The sequence below is a fragment of the Poromitra crassiceps genome, assembly GCF_964638095.1.
Source record: "Poromitra crassiceps genome assembly, chromosome: 12".
NCBI lineage: Eukaryota > Metazoa > Chordata > Actinopteri > Beryciformes > Melamphaidae > Poromitra > Poromitra crassiceps.
This window is the reverse complement of record NC_139632.1, coordinates 21314150-21337668: the sequence shown is the minus strand read 5'-3', so window position 1 is coordinate 21337668 and position 23519 is coordinate 21314150. Positions and strand designations below refer to the sequence as shown.

The 23519-nt window shown below is 40.5% G+C and overlaps 4 protein-coding genes across 4 annotated transcripts; 2 read left to right on the top strand and 2 right to left on the bottom strand.

Annotated features, from left to right (window-relative positions):
• Positions 1 to 28: 28 nt before the first annotated feature.
• On the bottom strand, positions 29 to 6846 carry plekhb2 (pleckstrin homology domain containing, family B (evectins) member 2). The gene is made up of 8 exons (XM_083647775.1): positions 6757 to 6846; positions 6057 to 6104; positions 5738 to 5890; positions 5537 to 5639; positions 5287 to 5326; positions 5025 to 5108; positions 3116 to 3230; positions 29 to 1768 (listed from the first exon to the last, which is right to left on the bottom strand). The coding sequence occupies exons 2-8, from the start codon at positions 6091 to 6093 to the stop codon at positions 1632 to 1634; spliced, it is 669 nt and encodes a 222-aa protein (XP_083503901.1). The 5' UTR covers positions 6094 to 6104; positions 6757 to 6846; the 3' UTR covers positions 29 to 1631.
• Positions 6847 to 7680: 834 nt separating this feature from the next.
• ing5a (inhibitor of growth family, member 5a) lies at positions 7681 to 16051 on the top strand. Its single transcript, XM_083647425.1, has 8 exons — positions 7681 to 7752; positions 8461 to 8532; positions 9009 to 9175; positions 10260 to 10371; positions 10520 to 10619; positions 11945 to 12083; positions 12235 to 12296; positions 12426 to 16051. The coding sequence occupies exons 1-8, from the start codon at positions 7716 to 7718 to the stop codon at positions 12463 to 12465; spliced, it is 729 nt and encodes a 242-aa protein (XP_083503551.1). The 5' UTR covers positions 7681 to 7715; the 3' UTR covers positions 12466 to 16051.
• Positions 16052 to 16176: 125 nt separating this feature from the next.
• Positions 16177 to 18606, bottom strand: cep19 (centrosomal protein 19). Its single transcript, XM_083647036.1, has 2 exons — positions 18344 to 18606; positions 16177 to 17683 (listed from the first exon to the last, which is right to left on the bottom strand). The coding sequence occupies exons 1-2, from the start codon at positions 18471 to 18473 to the stop codon at positions 17337 to 17339; spliced, it is 477 nt and encodes a 158-aa protein (XP_083503162.1). The 5' UTR covers positions 18474 to 18606; the 3' UTR covers positions 16177 to 17336.
• Positions 18607 to 18921: 315 nt separating this feature from the next.
• Positions 18922 to 23146, top strand: pigx (phosphatidylinositol glycan anchor biosynthesis, class X). The gene is made up of 6 exons (XM_083647184.1): positions 18922 to 19041; positions 20584 to 20674; positions 20767 to 20902; positions 21072 to 21285; positions 22692 to 22792; positions 22915 to 23146. The coding sequence occupies exons 1-6, from the start codon at positions 18978 to 18980 to the stop codon at positions 23050 to 23052; spliced, it is 744 nt and encodes a 247-aa protein (XP_083503310.1). The 5' UTR covers positions 18922 to 18977; the 3' UTR covers positions 23053 to 23146.
• Positions 23147 to 23519: the final 373 nt, after the last annotated feature.

Below are 23519 nucleotides of genomic sequence, written 5' to 3'. Positions count from 1 at the left end.
GGACGCAGTAATGACTTTGTGAGTATATTTAGTAGTTAAAATACATCTTTTAGCTAAAGGTCATATTTTCACTTCAAATGCCAGGTAAATTCATAATTAATACATATGAAAGAAGAATCATAGGTTTTAACTTAATTTCACATCTTCAAACACCTGTAAGACCCATGGAAAAGGACACTGATGTTATGCTACTAGCAGAAGTTGATAGGCTTTTTAATTGAAATCCTTGGGAGATATGAGTCTTCAATCTAAGTAATAGAGAGATGCAATTTCTCGGCTTGAAAAAAAAAACACTACAAATGTTCTATGCCTTTTCTATAGAGCACATATGGCCATTTTTAAGTGAACCATTACAATCATAAATAACAGGAATTATGGCAAAATCTGAACACGTTCAAGTCATTGGAGTGTGGAATATAAGTCAAGGCCAACTGAAATGTAATTAAACCTCAAAAGACTGATTGACCTGATCAGTGTTTGTGCATACTGACCAAGTCTACTCAAATAAAACCTTAAGTATCAATTCAGACATTGTTGAAATGAAATAAACAGAATGGTTCAACAGCTGCCCTTCCAGTGAAAAAAAAAGACCCAACATATGGCATGCAAATAAATGATAAGAGTTGAAGAGTGATGTCCCTTTTCACATCAAAGCACAGCCACAGAATTATTTGACATTAACAGTGATTATTACTTTGCAAGTGCACACTCTTTAAACCACACAACTCTCAGCCCGGCCCGTCGCCACCACAGAGAGATAACCTGGAGAAACACTGCATATTCACAACCAAAGTACTAGCCAAACAAAACATGTGGGTTAAAATAAAACGTAATAGAGACGCTGCATGAAATAGGCCACGCCCATCACAGGGGAAAGCTCTCCATTCACTCCCATACACCGTCATTTTCCTTGAATTAAACATAGCTAAAAGCTGTTGTGTGGTGGGCTGCGCAGACGTTGAGAATTGGCGAGAAGAAAAATGTGGATCTAGCTGTCAAGTAAGTTGGAGTGTTCATTCACGCGACATAGGAGAACGCCAGGATTGGGGGGGGGGGGGGTTGTTTCCCCCCGTTTTGGGCGTGGTTTCTGAATGATGACGCGCTCCACAGTGTCTCTATAAAAGGTAAAGCATACAGACAGTGGGTGGAAAAAACCCGGCACAAAAGCAAATAATACGAAGATCATATAGCAAAGGTGAAGGACAAATGTGCTCAATGAAATGGGAACAAACTCAGATGTGACTCAAACTGTTTGGGGACATCTGCTGAGAGGACCTGAAATGTACATAACTTGAAAGGAATAGCATCTTTTCTTTCACTTTTTAAATAAGTCTTTGTATTTCTGGATGAGTACATTCATATTGCAACAAAACAAAGCGAGTGAGGAACTGCCACATCAAGCGGGGAATTATAAAGTGCTAACAGTATATAGAGAGGCCTTTGGGTAAGGACACATCAGGAGTAATTCACTGGTACATCACAGTCATGCTTCATAGGTGGAAGTAGCCCCAACACAGACCCATCACTCCATCTCTGTGTGGTGGGACAGAGAAGAAGCCAAAATGCTGCAGACACAGGATATGGTGTGCCACTACATGTACGTTAGTAAGCTTACAGTTTCTGTGACGACACTAAAAGACAGAGAAGAGGGAGCCGAGTGCCAGGCCCGTCGCCGCTCCAGCGAGCATGCCCAGAGCCACGTCTCCACCGTCGTCACGCTGCCGCTCTCGGATGATAACGTGGTTGGCCCCGGATGTGGCGTACGCACCTGCAAAACACAGAGGGAGTAGTCTCTTAAAACAGACTGTCTCATCTACATCCGGCGAATGCAGCTATACAGTCTGTACGTTACACCCCCAGAACATGCACAAGGAAGTTGGGAAATAAACCTTCAGACAGGAAAGAAGTTCGACAGAATCCGACCAATCACGACACGTGTGTCCACGAAAAATGCGGCATATTGGATTCTGATTGGACTAATGAGCGGAAGACCCGCCTTTCTCCCATTCTGATCGGACTAATGAGCGGAAAACCCGCCTTTCTACTTCCCATTCCGGTTGGTGCATGATTCTCCGCCACGAAGTACAGACGGTATGGCGGAAGCATTTGAAAATTGCGGAAGCCAACTCGTCTGTTCTAAGAGACTACAGCGGGAGAGACGTGGCTCACTTTCAAGTCATCTGCCAGACTGAAATATAAACTTGCTGAAAATATAAAGTTCTCAAGAGATGAAGTGATTTACAATTTATTTGTAGAAAGTCTGCTTTAAAATAAGATTTGGGTGTGGAATAAATAATACCATCAGAATTTTGAGGGTTACAAAAGAAACGATGTCAACAACTTCAGTTTGATTAATTGCACTCAGTCATTTGTAACCGCTGTTCACTTTCAATCTGTGCACCAATTCAACTTTCATTTTAGGGTATCGTATTTTGTGTCAGTGTTGACTTCATAAGTGCAGCCTTATAGAGGGTACTATGCACACCTACTGGAACACGCCTCCTCAATCGGGATTGAGTGTCAAAATGAGTGTCAAGTTCCTCCCTGAGCAGCAGGTGTCAGTTATCTAGGCTGATTACTGCATTCAAGCTCAGTCTTGCTGTGACTCAGTGGGCGTGACCCCACAGTGACTTCTGCCTCTGTGACATCACATGCATACCCTCTATAGAGAGCTCCAGGAACGAGTCCGGAAATCATCGATGTTAACAGCCCTGGTTCTTCACAGTTTTCGCCTATGGGAGTTTTGAATGGGTTTTTGGCGCGATGCTTCTAATAATCTCTCTGGGCAACGCTGGCTTAATCAAACGCGAACCAGTGTTTAGTAACATCATCTTGCAGTTACGCTTCAAAACTCATGAAAGTGGTCCTCATGTGTGAAGATTATCCCGCTGAACCTTGGTTTGCGTTTGATTAAGCTTGCGTTGCCCACAGACATTATTTGAAGCATCGCGCCAAAAACCCATTCAAAAATCCCATAGACAGAAACAGTGAAGAACCAGGAAGTTCGGGACTTCCGCATTCAGCCTACAAAAATACGTCATCCCTGGAGCTCTCTATAGCTCCCTGATGGTTTCCTCCTGGAATCATCACTGGGATGATATGCACTTCTCCTCACCTTGGTACTGATATGGATATGCAACGGCATAGGGCTGCCCATCAGCGGAGTATACGATCTGTGTAGCATGAGGTGGAGGTGCAACATAGTCTCCATAAGGGCCTGGGGCATAGACCTGGTGAAAAATTCAGAAGAGAGGGGGGGGGGGGGGGGGTAAGTCGTGCAAAATTATGTCATAAGATGGAATCCCGTATTCTACTATTAAAGCGAATATGCAGGAAGCAGTTGAAAAAAGACATTTGAATGATTTGTTATTTTGGAAAAATTCACCTTCAGATACTCTTACACTGTTACAGTAGATGTCATCACTTTGCTATGTTCAGGGTATTCCAGGACCTGCCTCATATACGTCTACTTAACTTGGTGAGTTCCTACATTTCCCAGAATTAATTCTGACATCCCCAGTGAAAGAGGGGAAGGGGGGGAGTGCAGAGAGCAATAACGACAGTGTAGTAAGTTTCTCCAGTTAAACAGTGAGAGCGGTAAAAGAACAATGGTGTGGTTTGCTGTCGGAGAGGTGTGATATTTCACTGATATCTACTGATGATGACACATTGCCACATTACTGATGACAGATCTACAAAAATGCGAGCTGTGGCTGCATTGCATTCTGCTCTACTTTTGGTGGAGAACGTGTTATCTTTGCCTCTTCCTTGATGGATTTTGCTGAAAAGAAGATGGATTTCTAGAAAGACGCCCTAGTAACACTTTCTATGAAGGTCATGTCTATTGTATAATGCATCATGAGCACATTCATAAGACATAATAATGCATTTATAAGGGGTCATAGAAAGCTATAGCAATGCATGGCAACTTATAACAAGGTTTATTAAAGTATTATAAGTGGTGGACATAATGTTATAATACATTATGTTAGAAACTCACCGGTAGCGAGCACACTCAAAATAGATTAAAAACTCACTTGGGTGCAGGGCAAGCAAAGAGTTCAGTAGTGAGAAAAATGCCAGCACTCCAAATGTCCTTTCACAGGTCTTAATTGTTCCTCAATCAGGGCAGCAACAATGAACGTTTCAGCCGAAGGCCTTCCTCAGCGTTGAGGAAGGCCTTTTGCTGAAACCGAAGCTTATTTTCTATTCACTTTTCAAATTTCAAGAAGATATATCCAGAATTGATGGTCCAAAGATCCGGACGTAGCGTCAGCCAGGGATGATCTGGACTTATACTAGGTAAATCGGGTATTTCCAGCACATCATCGTATCTCCAATACCGAAATACTCTGCAGTGATACTCAACCCGAGGCTCTAGAGCCACATGCGGTTCCTTTATGGGTAGTTGTGGCTTAAGTAGTTGTGGCTACTTAAAATTAATAAATAAATAAAAATAGAGGGAGGAAAGGGACTTTTTTGGATTGTGACTCTTGCAACTCTTGTTTTTTTTTGTCAATGTGGCTCCTGAGTAGGGCAAGGTTGCAGACCACTGCTCTTCGATCATCCTGCCTGGCTGACGCCACATCCGGATCTTCGGCACTATCTTTGACGATGGTTGAATAAATTCACTTATTATGCTTATTAGCAGGGTGGGAATTTCATCATTTTAGGGGCAGGGCCATCTGGGCTTCGGCATCGCACATTTTTTAGGGCACAAGGCCACATGCCAGGGCAGAAAGGCCATTGCTCTATTGACATCATGAAGAGCGATTTTTTGAAATGTGTGTTAAAATGAGCCAATTACACATCCTTTGCATAGGGCAGGCTACATTAAACTGAGATCACTGATGCTTTTAAAGCAACTGACAGTAGCAGGCTGGTAGCAGGGCACTGCCAATGTGGCCTTAGGGATCTCAGGGCATTACGGCCAGAGGGAGGGGCAATTTAATGTAATTCCCACCCTGCTTATTAGTCTTCTAGCTAAATAATCATTTTCACATTGTTTATCCTCTTGACTTTACCTGAGGGGGAGCAGCATATTCTGAGTAGGGGGGAGGAGCGGAGGCAATCACTTCCGGTGCATAGCCAACCTGAGGATTGACCAACTAAAAAGTACAAAATAAAAACAATTAGGCTACCTTACCTGCAAACTGAGAATGATCATAAACAAAAATGTATAATATGAAGCTTGGCCAAAGAAGTAAAAGAGCGAATAGTAGTGAATTTCAGGTTTGACAAATGTTACTCAATCAAATCAAAATCAAAGACGTAGCAAAAACTCACCGCATTAATTCTAGCATCCTGGAGTGCCATGGTCCATGCACTGAAACAAACAGCAGAAAACCTTTCAATTGGCAACTGATTTGAAGCTAAATTTATGATGAAAATATAACAAAATACCTATTCTAGCAAAACATTTGAGCTTTATACTTCACTGAAACAAATGTAAGACACAACATGGAGAAAAGGTAATCATTCATCGACATTGACATAAGGCCAACCAGAACATAAAACAGCATGTGAGCTGTCTTACAGAGCGTCATCTGCACTGTCCGCACAGAGGCTGATGACCCGTCCGTCTCTACACACGATCTGGAGCAGGGCGTCACGCCTCTTCCCCTCCGGCGGGTTCAGGTCTGAGCACAGAATGACAAACAGCCAAGATGGGGGAATTAGAAAACAGAAGCACAGGTTGGTGTTCAAAACATGATTTGACGACACCATGCAGCAGTACCTTGACATGCATTGGAGCTGCGGATGTTAATGCAGTCGACCCTCATGTGGATGTCATCCTCCATGTCTCGCCGTTGCTGGTCGTCGTAGAACACCAGTCGTCCATCAGCCCACAAGTCAAACCAGTTCCTCTTCCACCGACGCAATATGGTACCTGACAGAGATATGTTGCAGTCAAATTCAATCAAAAATAACATTATTTATACGGGAACTCGTACCCATTGTGACGGCATTTTTACCATATATGTATTTTTACATCTTCTTAACACTTATTAAAGGTTGATGTCAACATGCTGTGGCTGTTGTAGGCCTATACTCACTCTGCCGGTGTAGCCAACCACTTTTCACAATGGACATCTTAGCAACACCTGAAGAAGAAGAATAAAATAATAATAAAAAAAGAATTAGAGTCACATAACCATTATCAATCCATGAAACATAATAGGAAGATTATGTTTATGGGCTGTGGCTGGCTGTGGCACGTGCTTTAAAGTTTAACACCTAACCCTCCACACTAGTATCAGTGCAAGTCCATGTTGGTAATTTTAGACCATAATAAAATAGACTGTCAAGAGTGCTGAATGCAAATTAGTATATGAGTGATTACCTTTATTTGTCAAATGTGTTCATCACTATAATTACCACAAGATTAATTTGCTATGACAGCTGTCAGCTATGACAGCTAGTAGTCTTCATTGCAAAGAAAGAAAAAAATTCATCAACGATTCTCAACATCAACATTCTCTTAGATTAGCAAGAGCTCTGCCATCTTGATTTAAAAAAAAAAGCTACGCAAAGTGGAATGAATAAATGTAAACACCAGTAACTCAAATGATCACATGTTGCTGAAGAAATCGACAAGACGTTTCTTCGGCCTGGGCCTATCGTTTATCAAGTTAGCAGAGTTGTCTATCAGGTACTTTGTACGGTGAAGACGTGTAGCTAGCAAACCTAGCTAATAATGTATTTCTTAATCTTAACCAATAAAAATCGTAAATGTAGGCTAGATGGGTTACTTGCTTGATTATCTGTATTATTGAAGGTTGATAAAGTGACAGTCTCTGGATACCAAGCTGGATCAGATACAGCAAACAATGAGCTGAGATACACTAAAAAAGAAGATGACTTGCTAGGAGCCGAAAATCCTGAACAGATAGCCTGACTGAACCCGATAGACAGGACAGAGCATCCGTTACGCTTGTGGCATTAGTCTTTAGCCCCGCCCTCCGAGCCTCTTCGCGAAGCTTCAATCTTTGGAGAGAGGCTGGCGTGTTTGTTTTCGATGACGTAACCAATCAGCTGACTGTTGTAAATCAATCGAGTGTAGGCAGCGGAAAAAAGCAACCCCCCCCCCAACCCCACGGAAAGATGACAGTATGTAGTTTAGTTTTTCACAGAATTGTTTTCATTTCTAACTTCAAGAGATTGTTGTTGGATATGATTTGGAACAGAAGGGGACAACTCAACTGCTTAGAAAGTAAAGTGAAGTTGAGCTTATTACTTTACAGAAAATGAGCCTACTTTAGATATACTAAACCAACAATCAGTGCTGTTCCGGAAAAATGAAACAATTAATTGAATTGATACTCCTTTTCACAGCTCCTTATTGGAAGAGATAATATTGATATAGGCCTATTGATCAATATTAGAAATGTTTTTACCTTTCATTTAGGAATTTGAAACGTATTCATTAATGTAGCAAAACGAAATACATTTGTTTGTCCTTTTTTCTATTAATATTTAAGATAAGCTATTTTAGCCAGTAATTAATTTTACATAGGTTTGCAAGAGAATCTGCTATATCCTACAAGGGAGCGACAATTCTACAGCCAGCATGGACAACTTCCACTGGTCCGGACAACCCCGAGTTACAAAACGCGCGCACTGGTTGCCTCCATTGACAGTACGTTGCCTCACAGCCTGGCCAATTTGGAAGATAACGCAGTGGCAAGCTAGGCTAGCTAGATAGCTAACCTGAAATGGCGACGGCAATATACTTGGAACATTACCTTGACAGTAAGTAGTATCTAGCGAATGTAGGCTACTCTGTTGATATTAATTGTTTGATCAGCTTGCACCATTTGTATTGTACACTGTATCGAACACTTGACTTGTTTCCCCTTGTGAAACGTTAGCTGGGTGAATTGATAACGTTGTCACTAGTGTACTTGGCTCATAACGTTAGCTGTTAACCTTAGCTCGTTAGCTCGATAGGGGCGCTACGCAAACCCTCTACTCTCCCAAATATTTTCGTAGCTGCATGCACCCAAGGATCGTTATGCTTTCTCAATATATTAGCACTGCGATTATTGGAACTTAAAATCTCGTTTTGATATAAAAACACCGTTACTTAATTCGTGCCCCTGCACATAAATACATTAACATTGCTAAGTTATTAGTTGCACTGCTAGTATATGGTTATCTTTAGTTAGTTGCCTATAGTTTGCATTTGAATGAAACTGCAGATTCTGTGACTTTAACGGAGTCTGTAGTTATTTTCGGCCTAGCGTTACGCTTGCTTTAGCTTAGCAAACAACTTAATCTCATTTGCAACTTGTTGGTGACCGCGTTTCCCGTAAGCAGCGGGCGGGATATTTGAAGTGCGTCACAGAGAAGCACGACACGGTTTGACAACAGTGAGATGGTGTGCTTGTTTCTAACCTCGGGACGTCCGCCCACCCCTCACACTAACATAATCTTACATTGACTTGTACTCCTGTCTAGGTATTGAGAATCTACCATGTGAACTACAGAGGAACTTTACTTTGATGCGGGACCTGGACAATAGGACTGAAGGTGATACTGAAATTTAATTTCAGTTTATGAAATTATGAGCATTTAAGTGGAATACAGATTAAAATCTATTTTTCTTGTACTTTACCATTTTACATCCACCATGTGTTTACAGTTTAGTAATTGTATTAGTGCTGTGATTATTATGTACACTCGCATTCAGGGGCATAGTGGAGGGTAAATGCAGTTTACCCACCTCTTGCATACTTGCCTCGCTATATACATGGACTAAGACAAATTCCTCATATGTCATCTTGCATATTGTGGCAAAAGATATTCTGATTCTTATTCTTTGAAATGAGGCTGAGAGTTTACTCGCCTAGTTTCAGATCAACTGTAATAATCAATGAGGAAAAACAAGGTGGGTAAACTACTCACCTTGGATAGTAGTTTACCCACCTCTGTATTTACCACACCCCTGCTAGCATTGTGCCGTTGAGAATGTTTTCAGCACTCATTCTCCCGCTGTTTCTCTGCAGAGAAAAAAGGAGAGATTGACAAGCTGGCAGAGGAGTACATAGCCAATGTGAAGAACCTGGCCTCAGAACAGAGAGTGGAACATCTCCAGAAGATCCAAAATGCATACAGCAAGTGCAAAGAGTTCAGTGATGACAAAGTACAGCTTGCCATGCAGACCTATGAAATGGTCAGTGAGAAACATCTTCCAAACAACCATTTGGTCACAGTTAAGATTTATTTCCTTTCACTCTTACCTGGCTCCTATGTCATTAGTCGTGTTTCCATCCACCTGTTTTTATGCAAAATTAAAATTTGCACATAAAAAAACAGAGTGGAAACACTGCAAAATTTGCAAAAACCTTTTCACGCTTGAGGGAGGTGGAAAAATCGGGTGTATCGATAGAAGGAAATGTGATAAGTGCAGTGGATGGATTAAGCTATATTCCGTTGTCCATTCAAAAACCACGCAGTTTGCCTTGACATGACATGCCATGTAGCCTACACAATAGAGCTACACACGGTAAATAATGGTAAATACGCAGCACAATACCTGCCATGGTAAACAGAAGAAGACTGGGATATTAACTTTAAGGCGACTCACTTCTAGAATTTAATGAAGTTGTATTCACTTACTATCTGCTCCGTGGATTATAACGTTGTACTTGCTCAGTTGAAGAGCGGCACCTGGTAATCCAGAAATCCCTATTGGTACCGCTTTGTCTACTTGTAGATCATCAAGAAACTTTAAATGAATAGCGTTAGATGTGTTTAATAGAGCTTGGTCGTTGCCTGCCTCAAGATGACAAGTATCGGGTCTCGCAGCTGATCAGCAGGTCAGACAGCCTCAAACACGAGGTGATTGACAGCTCTATAATTTGCATAATAGCAGCAGATGGAAACGCGCATTATTTCGCATTTTCTTTTGCCGACTTTCTGAAAATTTGATTTGCGATACCTTTGAATGGAAACCCAACTATTGAGATGTCTATTCTAGAGGCTGGGAGTCATTTTTATTATTCTTCACATGATTGGGACGGGAGAGGAAAAAAAGTCAACGGGAGTGGGAATCATGATAACAATAGTTTTTATATATAAATATCAAGAAATTCCTTCCTTCTTTCCCTCTGGCTGTTCTGGTGGCTGGTTGATTGCAGGCAGACACATATTCAAATTCATCTTGTTTTTAAACAAATGTACGTCTCAGGCCTCCATGGAGGACCACTATGGTCTCTCCTCCGGGGTCAAATACACATGCAATCCTTTTACTGCAGGTGGACAAACATATCCGCAGACTAGACGCAGACCTGGCGCGCTTTGAGAATGAGCTGAAGGAGAAACTGGAAGTGAGCGGCTATGAAAGTCCAGAGGGAAGAGGAATAAAAAGTAAGCTTGGGTGTCTGCAAGGCTTTTAACTGGAAAACACTGCAGTACTGATGCATATCACTGGAAAACACTGCAGTACTGATGCATATCACTGGAAAACACCGCAGTACTACATTACAGTACTGATGCATATGAATCTTTTGCTCAGAGGGGGATTCCCGAGGGCTGAGAGAGAAGCGTGCGTCCAGAGGAAGAGCGAGGAAAGGTTCAGATGAAGATTCTCCCAAGAAGAAAAAGATAAAAAACAGGTCAGTTGTGGCTCAGTTGGCTTAAGACTCATACCATGTACTGTAACTACGCCCTGGGTTTGAATCCGGCCAGGGCCTTTATCGCATGTTGCCGGGTGTGTTCACTCTGTTCTGCTTGTTTCAAACTGCCTGCAACTTTTGACATGAAGGTTAATGGGGAGCAGCAGCAAGAGGGATGGAAACCGGCTGCTTTGGAAAGGAGCTGCTGTAAATAAAAAATAAATAAATGAATTGTGACAAATATGAATCTATTATAAAAGGGAGCAAGCAGGCGAGGCCACGCAGCAGCTGAGCTGCGTATGCAAGCTGCAGGCCGGGCGAGCGACTAAGAATCGAGCGCGCGATGCCGTTAATTAAATAGCCATCAATGTAACAACCATTTAACACTAGGGGTGTCACGATACACTCAGTTCACGATACGATACGTATCACGATACTGGGTTCACGATAACGATACGATACGATACGATTTTAACAATATTTTTTTAAACTTGAATAATGACAATATATGACTGGAAAAGTAGTATTTTATTTGAAATGCACAAATACAAAACATGCTGTTGTGGGAAATTGTTATTACAATAACAACTAGAAAAAACATGAGATTGGAGATAAGGCTTATCTTGAAATAGAATGAGTTACACCGTCACTTAGATTTACTTTGAACTAAAAGGTTTCTCAGCAGTATAAATTCTCATTATGCATCTTCAGTTTTTCTTCAAACTCAAACAACAAGACTTTTCTTAATCTATTTTTTATGCATCTTCAGTTTTTCCTGTCAAGTAAACAGTTTTGCCAGAAACTTAATTGAATGGTTTGTCTCCTGTATAACTTCTCATGTGTCTCTTCAGAGACTTGTTCAACTGAACTACTTTCCACACATTGAACTTCAACAAACAAAGACGTTTCTTAGTCTATTTTTTGGAAAAAAAAAAAAAAAAAAAAAATTTTTTTTTTTTTTTTTTTTTTTTTTTGCGATATGAGATTTCATCTCAACGATACATATCGTGACGTTTTACTATCGCGAAATTTCGTGGGACGATATATTGTGACACCCCTATTTAACACATGGACTGCTTTTGAGAGCTATGTGTGATTATACTTTTCAAGGAGATATATATATGTACCTGTGTGTGTGTGTGTGTGTGTGTGTGTGTATATATATATATATATATATCTCAGTATCAGACCTGAGAATCCTGAATTCAAGAAATACAATTCAGACTTCAAGCATTAAATTTGTCTACAGCTCATTCGTGTCTTGTGCTTTGTAGTGAGTGTGCCATCTGTCATGGTGCTCATAATGTGTTCTCTTCCACCTTTAGCCCAGATGGGAGCGAGGCTCTCCTCCTGCCCATGCAGCCCTCAGATGTTTTAGACATGCCAGTGGATCCTAATGAGCCCACATACTGCCTGTGCCATCAGGTGTCATACGGAGAGATGATTGGATGCGATAACCCAGATGTAAGCTTTTATACTACATTTTTTTCTTTTTCTTTTTCAGTTTTCTTTAACATGATTCATTGTTTAATTGCAGAACATGTGTTTTCCTGTTTTTATCAATGATTACAAATGTCGAAATGCTGACAGATTTTTTCTTCTTCCTTATTTTCAGTGTCCGATTGAGTGGTTCCACTTTGCCTGTGTTGATCTTGCCACAAAACCAAAGGGGAAATGGTAAGAGCCTTTAACTGTGATAATCACATTATCACATCCATGTGGCATTGATCTAGATTTGTTTATTGCAAGCGCTGATAAATCATGACCATCCTCTTTTGAACAATGTTTTGTTTTCAAAATTTCCAGGTTTTGTCCAAGGTGCACCCAAGACAGGAAGAAAAAATGAGATTTCATATGTTGAAGAAGAATACTTATAATGTATGTATTTTGTTGATGTACCGGTAGTTGAATAGTGTAATATATATTTCCCTTTCTATAATAACTCTCCATAGAAATGGTGGGTCATAAAGCTTTTATTTAAAGGCCCAATCCGGAATTGGAGTATAGCTCCCCTTGTGGCACCACTGTTCCCCCTCTAATGGCTTTGCTATGTTTGCTTCATTGGATTTAAGACCGTTGTCTATCTCCAGCTGCTTTACAATAGTTAATTTCCATTTGTATAATTAGTGTACTTTGGAGGGAAATGGTCCTGGGTATTTTGAGTTATGGTGGAATCAGAAAGTTGCAGACGTTATTGTTCATTAGCGAGTCCTTCCGTTCAAGAGTTTGTGGATAAAATCAATACTGATATACTCAAAAATCCCGGATTGTGGCTTCGATATACTTGAAATAACAATTTTATAAAGAACTATTTTTCAAACAAATTAATAGCCTGCTGAGAATTTACAATTTTAAACCCCTAAATCCTTACGTAAATTGTGGTGGTAAAAGGAATTACCGGTATGTCTGATTTTCAGTTACCTACCTCCTTGGGGCATGCATAAGCACTGCATAAATGACTGCAATTGATACCTGCGTAAAACTTGCATTTTGATTAGCTTATACCAAACCAGCAAAGCAATGTAAATATATGTGCCGTCTTGAACTACAAGCTTTCTGGTAACAAGTCATGTACTATATTTTATATTGATTTGCAAAAACCTGCGACATTTTTGAATGTATTGTGGTACTATAGAGTGCCACAGGGGTGACATGTTTTTTTTATAGGTAAACCCGGAGAGCAGCATTGCCCTGCGTTCCCTGGTCTCAAAGTCAGTGGGTTTTTGCTTAGATGCCTGAAATAAGTTTTTTTTTTTTTTTTTTTTTTTTTTACCTTTATTTATACAGGGGGAGTCTCACTGAGAGCAATGCTCTCTTTTTCAGGAGTGCCCTGTTCACATTCACACACACATTCATACCTGGAAGCTGACCAGTACAACCACAGTCTGATCTGCTGGCCACTGATCAGCTCCACTGGAGCAGATGGGGTTAAGGGCCTTGCTCAAGGGCACCTCGGTGGTGGTAATGAGGGAGGGGCAAGCGCTGTGGTTTACAACAGATTATGATACTCAGAATGTTGTCCAAACTTAGAGAAAGTTAATGCTCTAAACCACAGTTAGGAAGACGGAGACTGATGCCCAACAGTTGAGGAACCACAGTAGCATCAGAAGGAGAATACTGGAGCACTCAGGTCGTCTTTAGATGGTTTATTATAAGGTGCAGATCAAACACTGACGTTTCGACACTTCTTCAGAGTGACTCAGAATGTTGTGTTCAGCAAGATCAGTTTCACAACTGTAAAGCGGCGCTGACTGCGCCGAGGGGGTCGCCACAGCTGGGCGTCCTATCGGCGCAGCTCGGCGGAGGGGCCATGCAGCTCCTCGAAAATGTGACTCCGCGACGTCAACTCCTTGTTGTGAGGAATGAGGAAATGCCATTTCCTCATTTAACACATTGAATGCCAGCCATGTTTTCATTCCTGTAGGTAAGTTGTGCCAGGGGTGTTTTTGACGATTCTGGCTCATTTTAGAACAGCCGAGGATTCTTTTCTGTTAAGAATTCATGAACATCAATCATCTAAAAATAACTAATAGAATGTGTGCTTTCTCTGTCTAAAAGAGTTAGTTTGCAGAGTTAGTAGTTATGTAGATATTAGCCGTTGAGTACAGCATGGTTTCAGCGTCTGGAAATTTATTCAGAGATAAATGGCTTTTTGTGAAACAGTCACTTTAACCATTCATTTTTGGCATCAGTAAGACCGTCAGACATTCTAAACAATAGTTTTGAACAGTAATTTCCTCCATAACAACAGGAAACACCCCTCTCATTCAAACTCCTCCCTCCGTGTGTCTTCTCCTCCTTCCTCCTGGCTTCAGCGGGCGTGTCAGAAGCGCGTTGTGCTGCCTGCCTGTCTGTCTGCGTGCCTGCCTGCCTGCTTGCCTGTCGGGCAAGACGAGTCTGAAATGGATTACTGTAAAATCGCGTCGCCATTTCCTTGAATGGCTTGCTTCCGCGGTGTGTGTGTGTGTGTGTGTGTGTGTGTGTGTGTGTGTGTGTGTGTGTGTGTGTGTGTGTGTGTGTGTGTGTGTGTGTGTGTGTGTGTGTGTGTGTTCGCGCGTTGCTGCGCGGCTCTGGGGGGAAGGGATCTCTGTCCGTTCTGTGTGTGTGTTTCCGCGGGAGGCGGCTGCTTTTGTGGCTTTTGGGTCCCGTGGCTGTGACTTCTCTCGGTCTCTGTCGCCACTTAGTGGTCGGTAAAATAGATTACACACATGCTCTTGCTCCAAATAGTTATCTCGAAGATGTAAAAGGGGTTGATTGATGTCCCACTGTCAAAAAAAAAAAATCTTTATGTAAGACGAGTTAGTCCGTCCTTGGCACTTAAGCGCTGGATTATGTAAGACGAGTTAGGTCGTCTATGGCACTTAATGAGTTAACAGTGCTTGTCCCTCATCTAGCAAAGCCTTCTGCAGGCTCACCGGAATGAGTTTTGAAATGGAGGGACAATAAAATGTCCCCCCACCGACATGATTGCAAGTTCTTGGTAAACGGCACGATAACGTTTTGGACGTGTACCGCAGCCAATGCGCCAAGTTACGTTTGAGTATGCACAGTCTCGCTGTCGCCGCTTGGCGGCGGCAAGGCTCCAAGTCGAGGCTGCGCAGAACCTTGTCAGCGCCTTACAACACTTTCATTATTTTTTAAGCGTAAATGCCATCGCCAGGAATCGTGATCGCCAGAAAACGCTTTAAAAATCATAAAAGTGGTGTTCATTTGTGAACATTATCTTGCTGAACTAAACAAGTATCCAGGGATGCAGACTAGTTACCCTTAGGTGACAGTCACCTTTTTGATCCCAAAATTGTGCACTTAAGTGAATGATTTTGTGTTTGCCCTGGTATCTTGTCACCTTTTTTCACTCTCCATGAGTTTGCATCCACGAGTATCATACACTTTTATTATCCATAGACCTTATTTCAGGCATCTTAACAAAAACCCGTTCAAAAAGCCCATTGACTTGGAGACAAAGGAGCCCATGCTAACACATTTCCCGGGTTTTAGGACTCATTCCTGTCGCACTCTATTGACCAATCAGTGTCTTTTGTCAACTGAATACATGAGGTATTGATGCACTTTTATTGAAATTTGCCCCTGAAGAGGTTTGATACTGCAGGCTTGGTTTATGATATAATTTTACTTTGCGATAGTACATAACTTCAAACCGTATAAAAAAATATACAGTATATATATTTTGTATGATATGAAACAATATTTTGTGCACAAAATTTATTTCCAAAGATATATTTGTTGTATTTCTTACTACTTTGTGAACTCTCATTTAAATGATTTATTTAATAGGCTTTTCAACATTTACGTGTCCATATTCAGCTGTGAATATCACTAATGTCTAAGTGTAATGTAAGTGAAAGCCACACATAAAAGAGCCAAAGTCTTTGTATTTTGTAAATTTCAGTATTTTATATCAAATAAATATTCACAATTATTCATGTATGATTTAATTTGTATTAGAACTTGTAGAATAAGAATAATATGCCACAGCACAGCTTGTGATTTTTTGTGTGTGAAATGTCTTAGAAATGAAATGCAGTGTGCGAGCCATAGGGCGTTTGCAACCATCAAAGGCGAGGCCATGCAGCAGCTGATAAACTGATAAATACTCCCAATCAGAAAGCTCATGTAATAACGCACTGTGTCAACACAGTGTGCATCCTTACCCACTGGTATTTACTACTGTTGGTTTGGGAATGCACTGCAATTTTTTTTATTGACAGTGATAGTGTAATAGTCAAACATAACATATGGTAAACAACAACAAACTTTTCTCTGCATGGTAATAGTTCTGTCATTGGGGACATCTTTGGTGCAAAGTGGTCAACAACTGTGGTGTTTCTGCACTTTCCAGAGCTGGCCACAGGACTGACACTTCTTTTTTTTACTACGATTTTCTGTTGATTAAGTTTGTTTCTGTAGGTGGTGCTCTTTGCTGCTTTGTTCAGCCATGGTGGCTCTCGCTGCTCATGCTAACTCATGGAAGTATTAATAAGCCTATAGAAGGTTTGAATTCTCAGTTCTGACTAGCAGTCCTGTCCTATTGTATTAGTAAACACTGCAACAGGAAGTGAGCTGGGGTTCAGTTTAGAAATTCATTCTGCATTTCATTGAATAACAAATACAGGACTTTATCATGGGTTCAGATTTACAAATTCAATTTGCTGATTAAAAAACAACATACAATTATTAATGAAAGTTCAGCCCTAAGTATACGAGGGATCAGCCGGGCAGCATTTTGGTAAACAAACCGCGTCACTGGGTGGCAACGGCAATGGGACCCTATGGAGCGTGAGCTTTGAGAGGCTTGAGGTCTGACTAGCCGGCTGACTGTCTACATTTTAAAAACTGCGACAGTTCACGCAACTTTAACACGACATGTATAATACATCAAACTCTTGAGCTACTTCTGCTCTCACTCAGAATGTCAAAATATAAGCGATGTGATGTATAGTTTTTGAGATATTAACTTTGACACAACTCATACGAATAACTGCCGCGGTGTTCCGCATTTCTGGGTGGCAAGTGACGTCACGCTGATTCGTCCTATAGGCTATAAATAAAGCTACATTACAGATCTATAAGCTGCTAACTACCCTCTTCTATATATTTATTGATTTGATGGTAGATGACAGAATTTTTATTTTTGGGTTAACTATTCCTTTAATCTGAACCTTGTTACAGTAGAGGTTGTCATCCTGATTTAAAATCTTAAAATCCATCGTCAGACTCTTCATCCCAGCTGCATTTGTCTCGGGCAGTCTTAGTAAATTCCACTTCCAGGTTATAAACAAAGTCAGGGTCATCCTTGTGCTTTCGGTTTCGCTCAAACAGTGTATCCATCTGGCCCTTCTTGCGAGCCAGTTCATCATCATCTAATTTATTGAGGTCGTCGTCAGGGTCCAGGTGAAAAGAGGCCAGGCTGTGCTCCAGGCTGCGGCCCTGCATGTGATCTCTCAGTACTATGTGGAGCCTCTCCAGCTGGCTCAGGGACACTCCCTCCATGTAGTCCTTGTGCCGGGTGTGGTTCTTCAGTCTCTCAGCAGCCCTGCAGCAGTCTGAAGGGGCATGAGAGCGACAGTGTTTACAGAGGATCTGAATTGGCTGATGGCATTGCAGTCTGCTAGTCTTCCCTGGAGATCACATATAACATCACTATAACTGTAGTGATGCAGTCATTTAAAGACAAAAATACAGACAGACAGGTAAACAATGTGTATTTGATATCTTACTGAAACTTACTCTTGTTCAGTATGTTCTAAGTAAATGTGTCGTGAGCTAAAGTGACACCGCCAAATTTCAATGCTGATTTATTTTGCACATAAATGAAGTTGTGGACCAGTGATGTCATTCAAATGTCATCAGTGGTCCACAACTTAACTCAAATCAACTCTCAATAACTGTAAAACTAAATGCATGCCTGCAAAACTGTTTACAGTTTCCAGATTTGTGTGAGATTATGTGCTAAATAAATCAGACACTCCGGGGTGTTCCTTGAGTGGTGGGTGTTGGATAAATTAATATCTTTAATGCTCTATAAATTATTAACTCTTCTTTTGAGGGAGTTTGTTCTCGTTCAAGGTAGCATAATGTGGCTGCCAGTATTTCTGCCAATTAAAAAACATCAATTATTATTAGGGATTCAAACTAGTCTATGGAAGCACACAAGTTGGCCTATGCAATTATTCAATTAAATAATAATGCAACTCATACATTACCTGAAAATTTAGAAAAACTCCGCACAGGTATTATTCTTTTTCGCACCTTGTTTGTTTCTGTATTTTCATAAATCACAATAATTGAGGGAGGACTGAACTGCACCCCGCATCGTTTAGCCTCAAAAGGCATCTTCTGTTTTTGTCGGTCTCACGCTTGCTAACGTGTTGGCTATCTAAGTCAACTAGCTTCCACTTGGACTTCAACAATAATAGTCTATAACATTTTAACTAGCGTTATGATCAACATTACGAGATGCGGAAGCCGCATAAACACAACTGACTTTCAGAAGGCGCCGTGCCTGATCTAAGGACCCCTTCGTCTGCGCCATGGTCTGCGCCGAAGTCTCGAGGCTGGGTAGGTTAGGGTAAATATTTAAAAGTCTATGGGGTTATTCATGATAATGCTTATGATGATGGATGCCGATTAGTCATTCCATTTTTCAAGCATATATCATTGGCTAAATTGTTTCTGTCTTTTACATATTTTTGTTCTGGCATCATCACCGCTCCCTCAGAACTACAAGGGGTCCTGACAAGACTCACTTCCGTAAACAATTGCAAGGTCGGAGAAAAAGAAATTCAGTCAGGAACTTGGAAGTTACTTGGAAGTCCTCGCTCACTATTAGGTTTTTCCATGTATTTTATATTCTTCTCTATAGTGGCTTATTTATCGACATGTCATTGTTGGACCGAAACGGGTATGTTAGATTTAAAACCTTATTTTGAACGTCATTTTGGCATAATGTGACCCAGGATTTATCCCGAACTTGTGTGCCAGGTAAACACAGGCAGGGTTGTAGTGGAGGGTAAACGCAAATGCAGTTTACCCACTCTTTGACATGAGGCAGAGAGTTTACTCACCTATTTTCAGATCAACTGTATCAATCAATGAGGGGAAACTAGGTGTATAGTTTACCTCAGTGTTTACCACTACACCCCCTGCTGGGTGTAAACATCTAACCCCTCGTGCCAAATCTTGCCAACCTAAACTCTGCAAGTCACAGAATCTGACGGGTCACCAAATATGGTGTAACAACTGTAATGATGTACCCTTAGAGGGGACGCTCTCATCTCTCATTTTCCACAAAGAGAAGATCTATACCAGGGGTGGGCAACTATTTTTCATGGGGGGCCACATGAGAACCCAGATTGTTGCCGGGGGCCGAACAAATATTGTCATGCCGTAACCCATGGATGGGCAACAAATGATAGAGAGGGCCACAAAAAAAATTCCTCGCTGCCAGATTTTGCTGAGGGCTGAACGGCGCCAGCGTGAAAAATTTGGGGCATTTGAAGCCAGGTTTAGAGGAATAACTCATTTTAAATTAACAATTGTGATGTCATTATTCAGTCTTAACCACCAATATTTGATCCTTTTCCTCACTCACTCCTATGTCACCACCTGCTCTCCCTGCAGGGCTTGAAATTAACTTTTTTCACCACCTGCCAATATGGCTGCTAGATTTTAAAGTTACCAGCCAATTAGAATTTCCAGTAGCCGAAATGTTTTTCTTGAAATAAACCAGAATATGAGTGGGTTAATTTAAGCATAAGTATCAGTAAGTGGCCCGGGATTCTCAAAGCCTGTGTTGAGGGTCACACAAGAACAAAAATGCACTCTTGAAGCTAAATAAATCCAAAACCAACAAGTTAATTATTTAAATTTCTACTTCAATGTAGAACAGTCATTTCTTACACATGAGATTACTTTTAGCCTTTTAGTCATAAATATTCCATATTCCAGACTGAAATGCTATAACAGAAGAGTATTGCCCAGAATGACATGAACATTTGGACACTTATTCAGCGGGTATATTGCATGTTGCGTTCAAGTGCACTGTAAAAAAAAAAAAAAAAAAAAAATTTTTTTTTTTTTTTGCAATTCCATCGCGGGCCACACAGGGGGCGCCGGCGGGCCGCATACGGCCCGCGGGCCGTATGTTGCCCATGTATGATCTATACTAATACGACTAGTGTGATGACAGAAAATAAACAGCTGCTCATAAAGCCTGAGAAAGTGAGAACTCTATTTCCACATGGCACTTCTAATGGGCTATGAAATTAGAACATCATTTTACATTTGCTTCCATGTATAGCTTCCTAGTTTTTTTCTATTTTCTATTTCCCCTGCCACCAAATAATGAATTCTTAAATATGTAGTCATATAAATGTTTATACTATTGCTAATTTAATAGAAATTTCTCGTGTGATCTTGACTTGTACAATCTGGACTTTTTTAGATGAGAAGAATGAGAAAATGTGTGTTCTTCTGAAGCAGTGGCTTGACTCAACATCAGTTTCAATGGAGATCCACAAACCGGGTTTCCACAGGTAATGCGGTGGATCTTCTGAGTCATAAAGTAACCATCTTTAATAATACTAATTAAGAATAGAATGAGGACATTATATTTGATATGTTTTAGGGAGGCGGTAACCACTGTCGAGTTCAGCCCTGATGGGCCCAACGGCCTTAAAGTGTTGTTGGTTCACAGATGGCCCAGAGGAATCTATGTTGATCCATACCAGCTTGCATCACTCAGTGATCATGGCGATTGGCAGGTTAATCTGAAGTTTAATGATGATATTAATGAAAAGGCTGTTCTTTTTTTTTATTAATAACTCCAAGCAATATAGTAGCCTACCATGTTTTTGTAGGATTAAATATTGCAAGCCACATGACATTTTTATTTTAACCCCCCCCCCCCCCCCCCCCCTCTCCCTCTGCTAGGTGTTACTAGGTTCAGCCATTGACCTAGAGGTGCCTGCTCACAAGACGGAGGGATTTGTTACTCTTGTGTATCCCTCTTTGGATGGACAAATTCCCAGACTTCTAAAAACAACAATCCCACTACATGGCCGTTACCATGAGCCCTCTTTTGTGGGTAAAACGTTTGCATTTGTAAACTTAGAACTTCCAGAGCTGCTGCTGCGTACTGACAAATGTAAGTGGTTGCATCTTTGTTGTCTGATCACATGTGCATTTTCTGCGTGGTCTCAAAACTCATTCCAGAGAACTGTACAGTATATCATATAAAACCAAAGTTTTCAGCTGAAAAATGTACATCTTGATGAGTCTTGTTGTTTGTGTTGGCCCTGACTGATTCGGGATCTGATACTGATAGCTGGGAAGGGAACTTAACTATATCTAATACATCTTCCGATTAAGATTTATTTAAAATATGCATATATTTTGTAAGAATTCTATACAAAGAGTTGTTGAGTTAAATGGCTGCATTAAAGGCTATTTGATTGTGATTGATGAAATAGATTATTGCTTATTCATACAATACATTATTTGTCAAAAGCCATATTCAGCCAATGATATCAGTTCAGTGAGATATCTATTTGATTCACAGTAACTGAGGAGCAAGCATGTGAATCAATTATGCATGGGCTGAAGATCTGTAAAATTGGGTTTATAACAAGCAATTACTCACTACAAAAAATGACAACAATGGTGAAATTGAACATTCAAATACAGTATAATGCTCAGCTCGAATGTGTCTGGTTTAGGTATTGACCCATAACTCTTCAAATCTACATTATTAAGGCACTAGAGCAACTCGATCACAATATCAGGGTGAGTCGAGGATTATGGCAATGAATAAATGGAGGATGAGATAGAGGTGGTATTCTCAAAATGTCTAATATTCTTTGTATTAATTGTATCAATAATCTATAATTTATTTGATAGCTAAATGACTTCTACGTCATATGTTTATTTAAGGTTCCCTTTACCCTTAAAGGCACTTCCTAGTGGTCACTGCAAACAGGATGGACAATGTAGACCAGACCTGGGCATTATGCGGCCCGGGGGCCAGAACCGGCCCTCTCCCTGTTTGCCCCCAGCAACAATCAGGGTTTCCCCCAGGAAAAATAATTGCCCACTTGGGGATAACTTGTGTTATGATTTGGTGCTATATAAATATAAAATGTATTGATTGATTGATTGATGTAGACAGTGCAGCGAATTACTACTGGTGTTCAGAAAATGAAGTGTTTGTTTGCCTGACATTCAAATTCCGGTACATCGGAATATCAGAATGTAACAGAATGTTGACTTTTTTTCTCCGAATTCTGACTTTAATCTCTGAATTTTTTTCTCAAAATTCTGACAGTAAACTCAGATTTCTGAGATTAAACTCAGAATTCTAGCTATTTTCAGAATCCTGACTTTATTCACCGACCAAAAACTCAGAAAAAAAAAAAAAACCCTAAGTGACCCTAATCCTCTTCAGTAGTTTTAAATTATGATTTTTTTTAAGAAATTTAAGGCGACCCAATTTGAATTCCAGGTGACCCCAAGGTTTGGAAGAACCACTGAATCTAAAACTCTTCTTGTCTTTAGGTACACAGCCATCCTACTTACAGCCTCATACAGTTGTAGATGCCCCCTGTACTGCAGACAACTCAAGCGTATGTCAGTGGGTTAAAATCCAACATAAGCAGGTGATTCCAAATAAATATTAAAAAAAAATTTGCTAAATAATAAGTGTCCTATTTTGGATGCTATGAATTTGCCATTCTTGATCCCCTTTGTTACTCAAATCTTCAAATCTTGTATCCTACAGGAGCAGGGCCATGCAAGTTTACAGTTTCCAGTTGGCAATGGGTCCTTGGTGATACCCGTCTGCAGTGCAACCCTTCTAGTCACAATGATGTGCTGTTTGGCACTGTCGAAAAGCATCTGGAAACATAAAATGCTTTAAACTGTGATTGTCAGTATATCTTTTATCTAACAATACAGAAAGGTTTGTATTGCTTTGTTTTGAAAGGAAATAATTCAATTTTGGAGATTTTGCATTGCACAATTGAACATTAAAGCTTTTGTAGAAATTGTTGTAAATAAAATATGTATAATAATAATAAAGCTGATACTTGCTGACAGACTTGTGTACCTTGGTCCTGACCATATCTCAATGACCTATTACTCCACAACCAAATACAATACTGCTCCAGGTTCATACTGGATCATCATATAGGCTACTGTATAAAAACTACATTTCCAAGAATGCTTTTCGAATTTATTCAACTTCAGTTCCAGCTTCTGAAGTTTCTGTATGCCTTTCTCTTATATCACCAACTGCCAAAACAGGTATTATTACAACTCAACTCAGATCCATCAGATCATAAGCAGCCCATGTCTGCCGCTGCCCGGGAACTATTTTTCGGCTCA

Coding starts and splice junctions, on each gene's coding strand:
- ing5a (XM_083647425.1), top strand. CDS start 7,716: ATGGCGACGGCAATATACTTGGAACATTACCTTGACA. Junction 7,753..8,460: donor CTTGGAACATTACCTTGACA/GTAAGTAGTATC, acceptor ACTCCTGTCTAG/GTATTGAGAATCTACCATGT. Junction 10,620..11,944: donor AAGAAAAAGATAAAAAACAG/GTCAGTTGTGGC, acceptor TTCCACCTTTAG/CCCAGATGGGAGCGAGGCTC.
- cep19 (XM_083647036.1), bottom strand. CDS start 18,473: ATGCCTTTTGAGGCTAAACGATGCGGGGTGCAGTTCAGTCCTCCCTCA. Junction 17,684..18,343: donor GAGTTTTTCTAAATTTTCAG/GTAATGTATGAG, acceptor ATGCCCCTTCAG/ACTGCTGCAGGGCTGCTGAG.
- pigx (XM_083647184.1), top strand. CDS start 18,978: ATGTATTTTATATTCTTCTCTATAGTGGCTTATTTATCGACATGTCAT. Junction 19,042..20,583: donor TCATTGTTGGACCGAAACGG/GTATGTTAGATT, acceptor GGACTTTTTTAG/ATGAGAAGAATGAGAAAATG. Junction 20,903..21,071: donor GTGATCATGGCGATTGGCAG/GTTAATCTGAAG, acceptor TCCCTCTGCTAG/GTGTTACTAGGTTCAGCCAT.
- plekhb2 (XM_083647775.1), bottom strand. CDS start 6,093: ATGTCCATTGTGAAAAGTGGTTGGCTACACCGGCAGA. Junction 5,640..5,737: donor CAGCTCCAATGCATGTCAAG/GTACTGCTGCAT, acceptor TTCTGTGCTCAG/ACCTGAACCCGCCGGAGGGG. Junction 5,109..5,286: donor AGGATGCTAGAATTAATGCG/GTGAGTTTTTGC, acceptor TGTACTTTTTAG/TTGGTCAATCCTCAGGTTGG.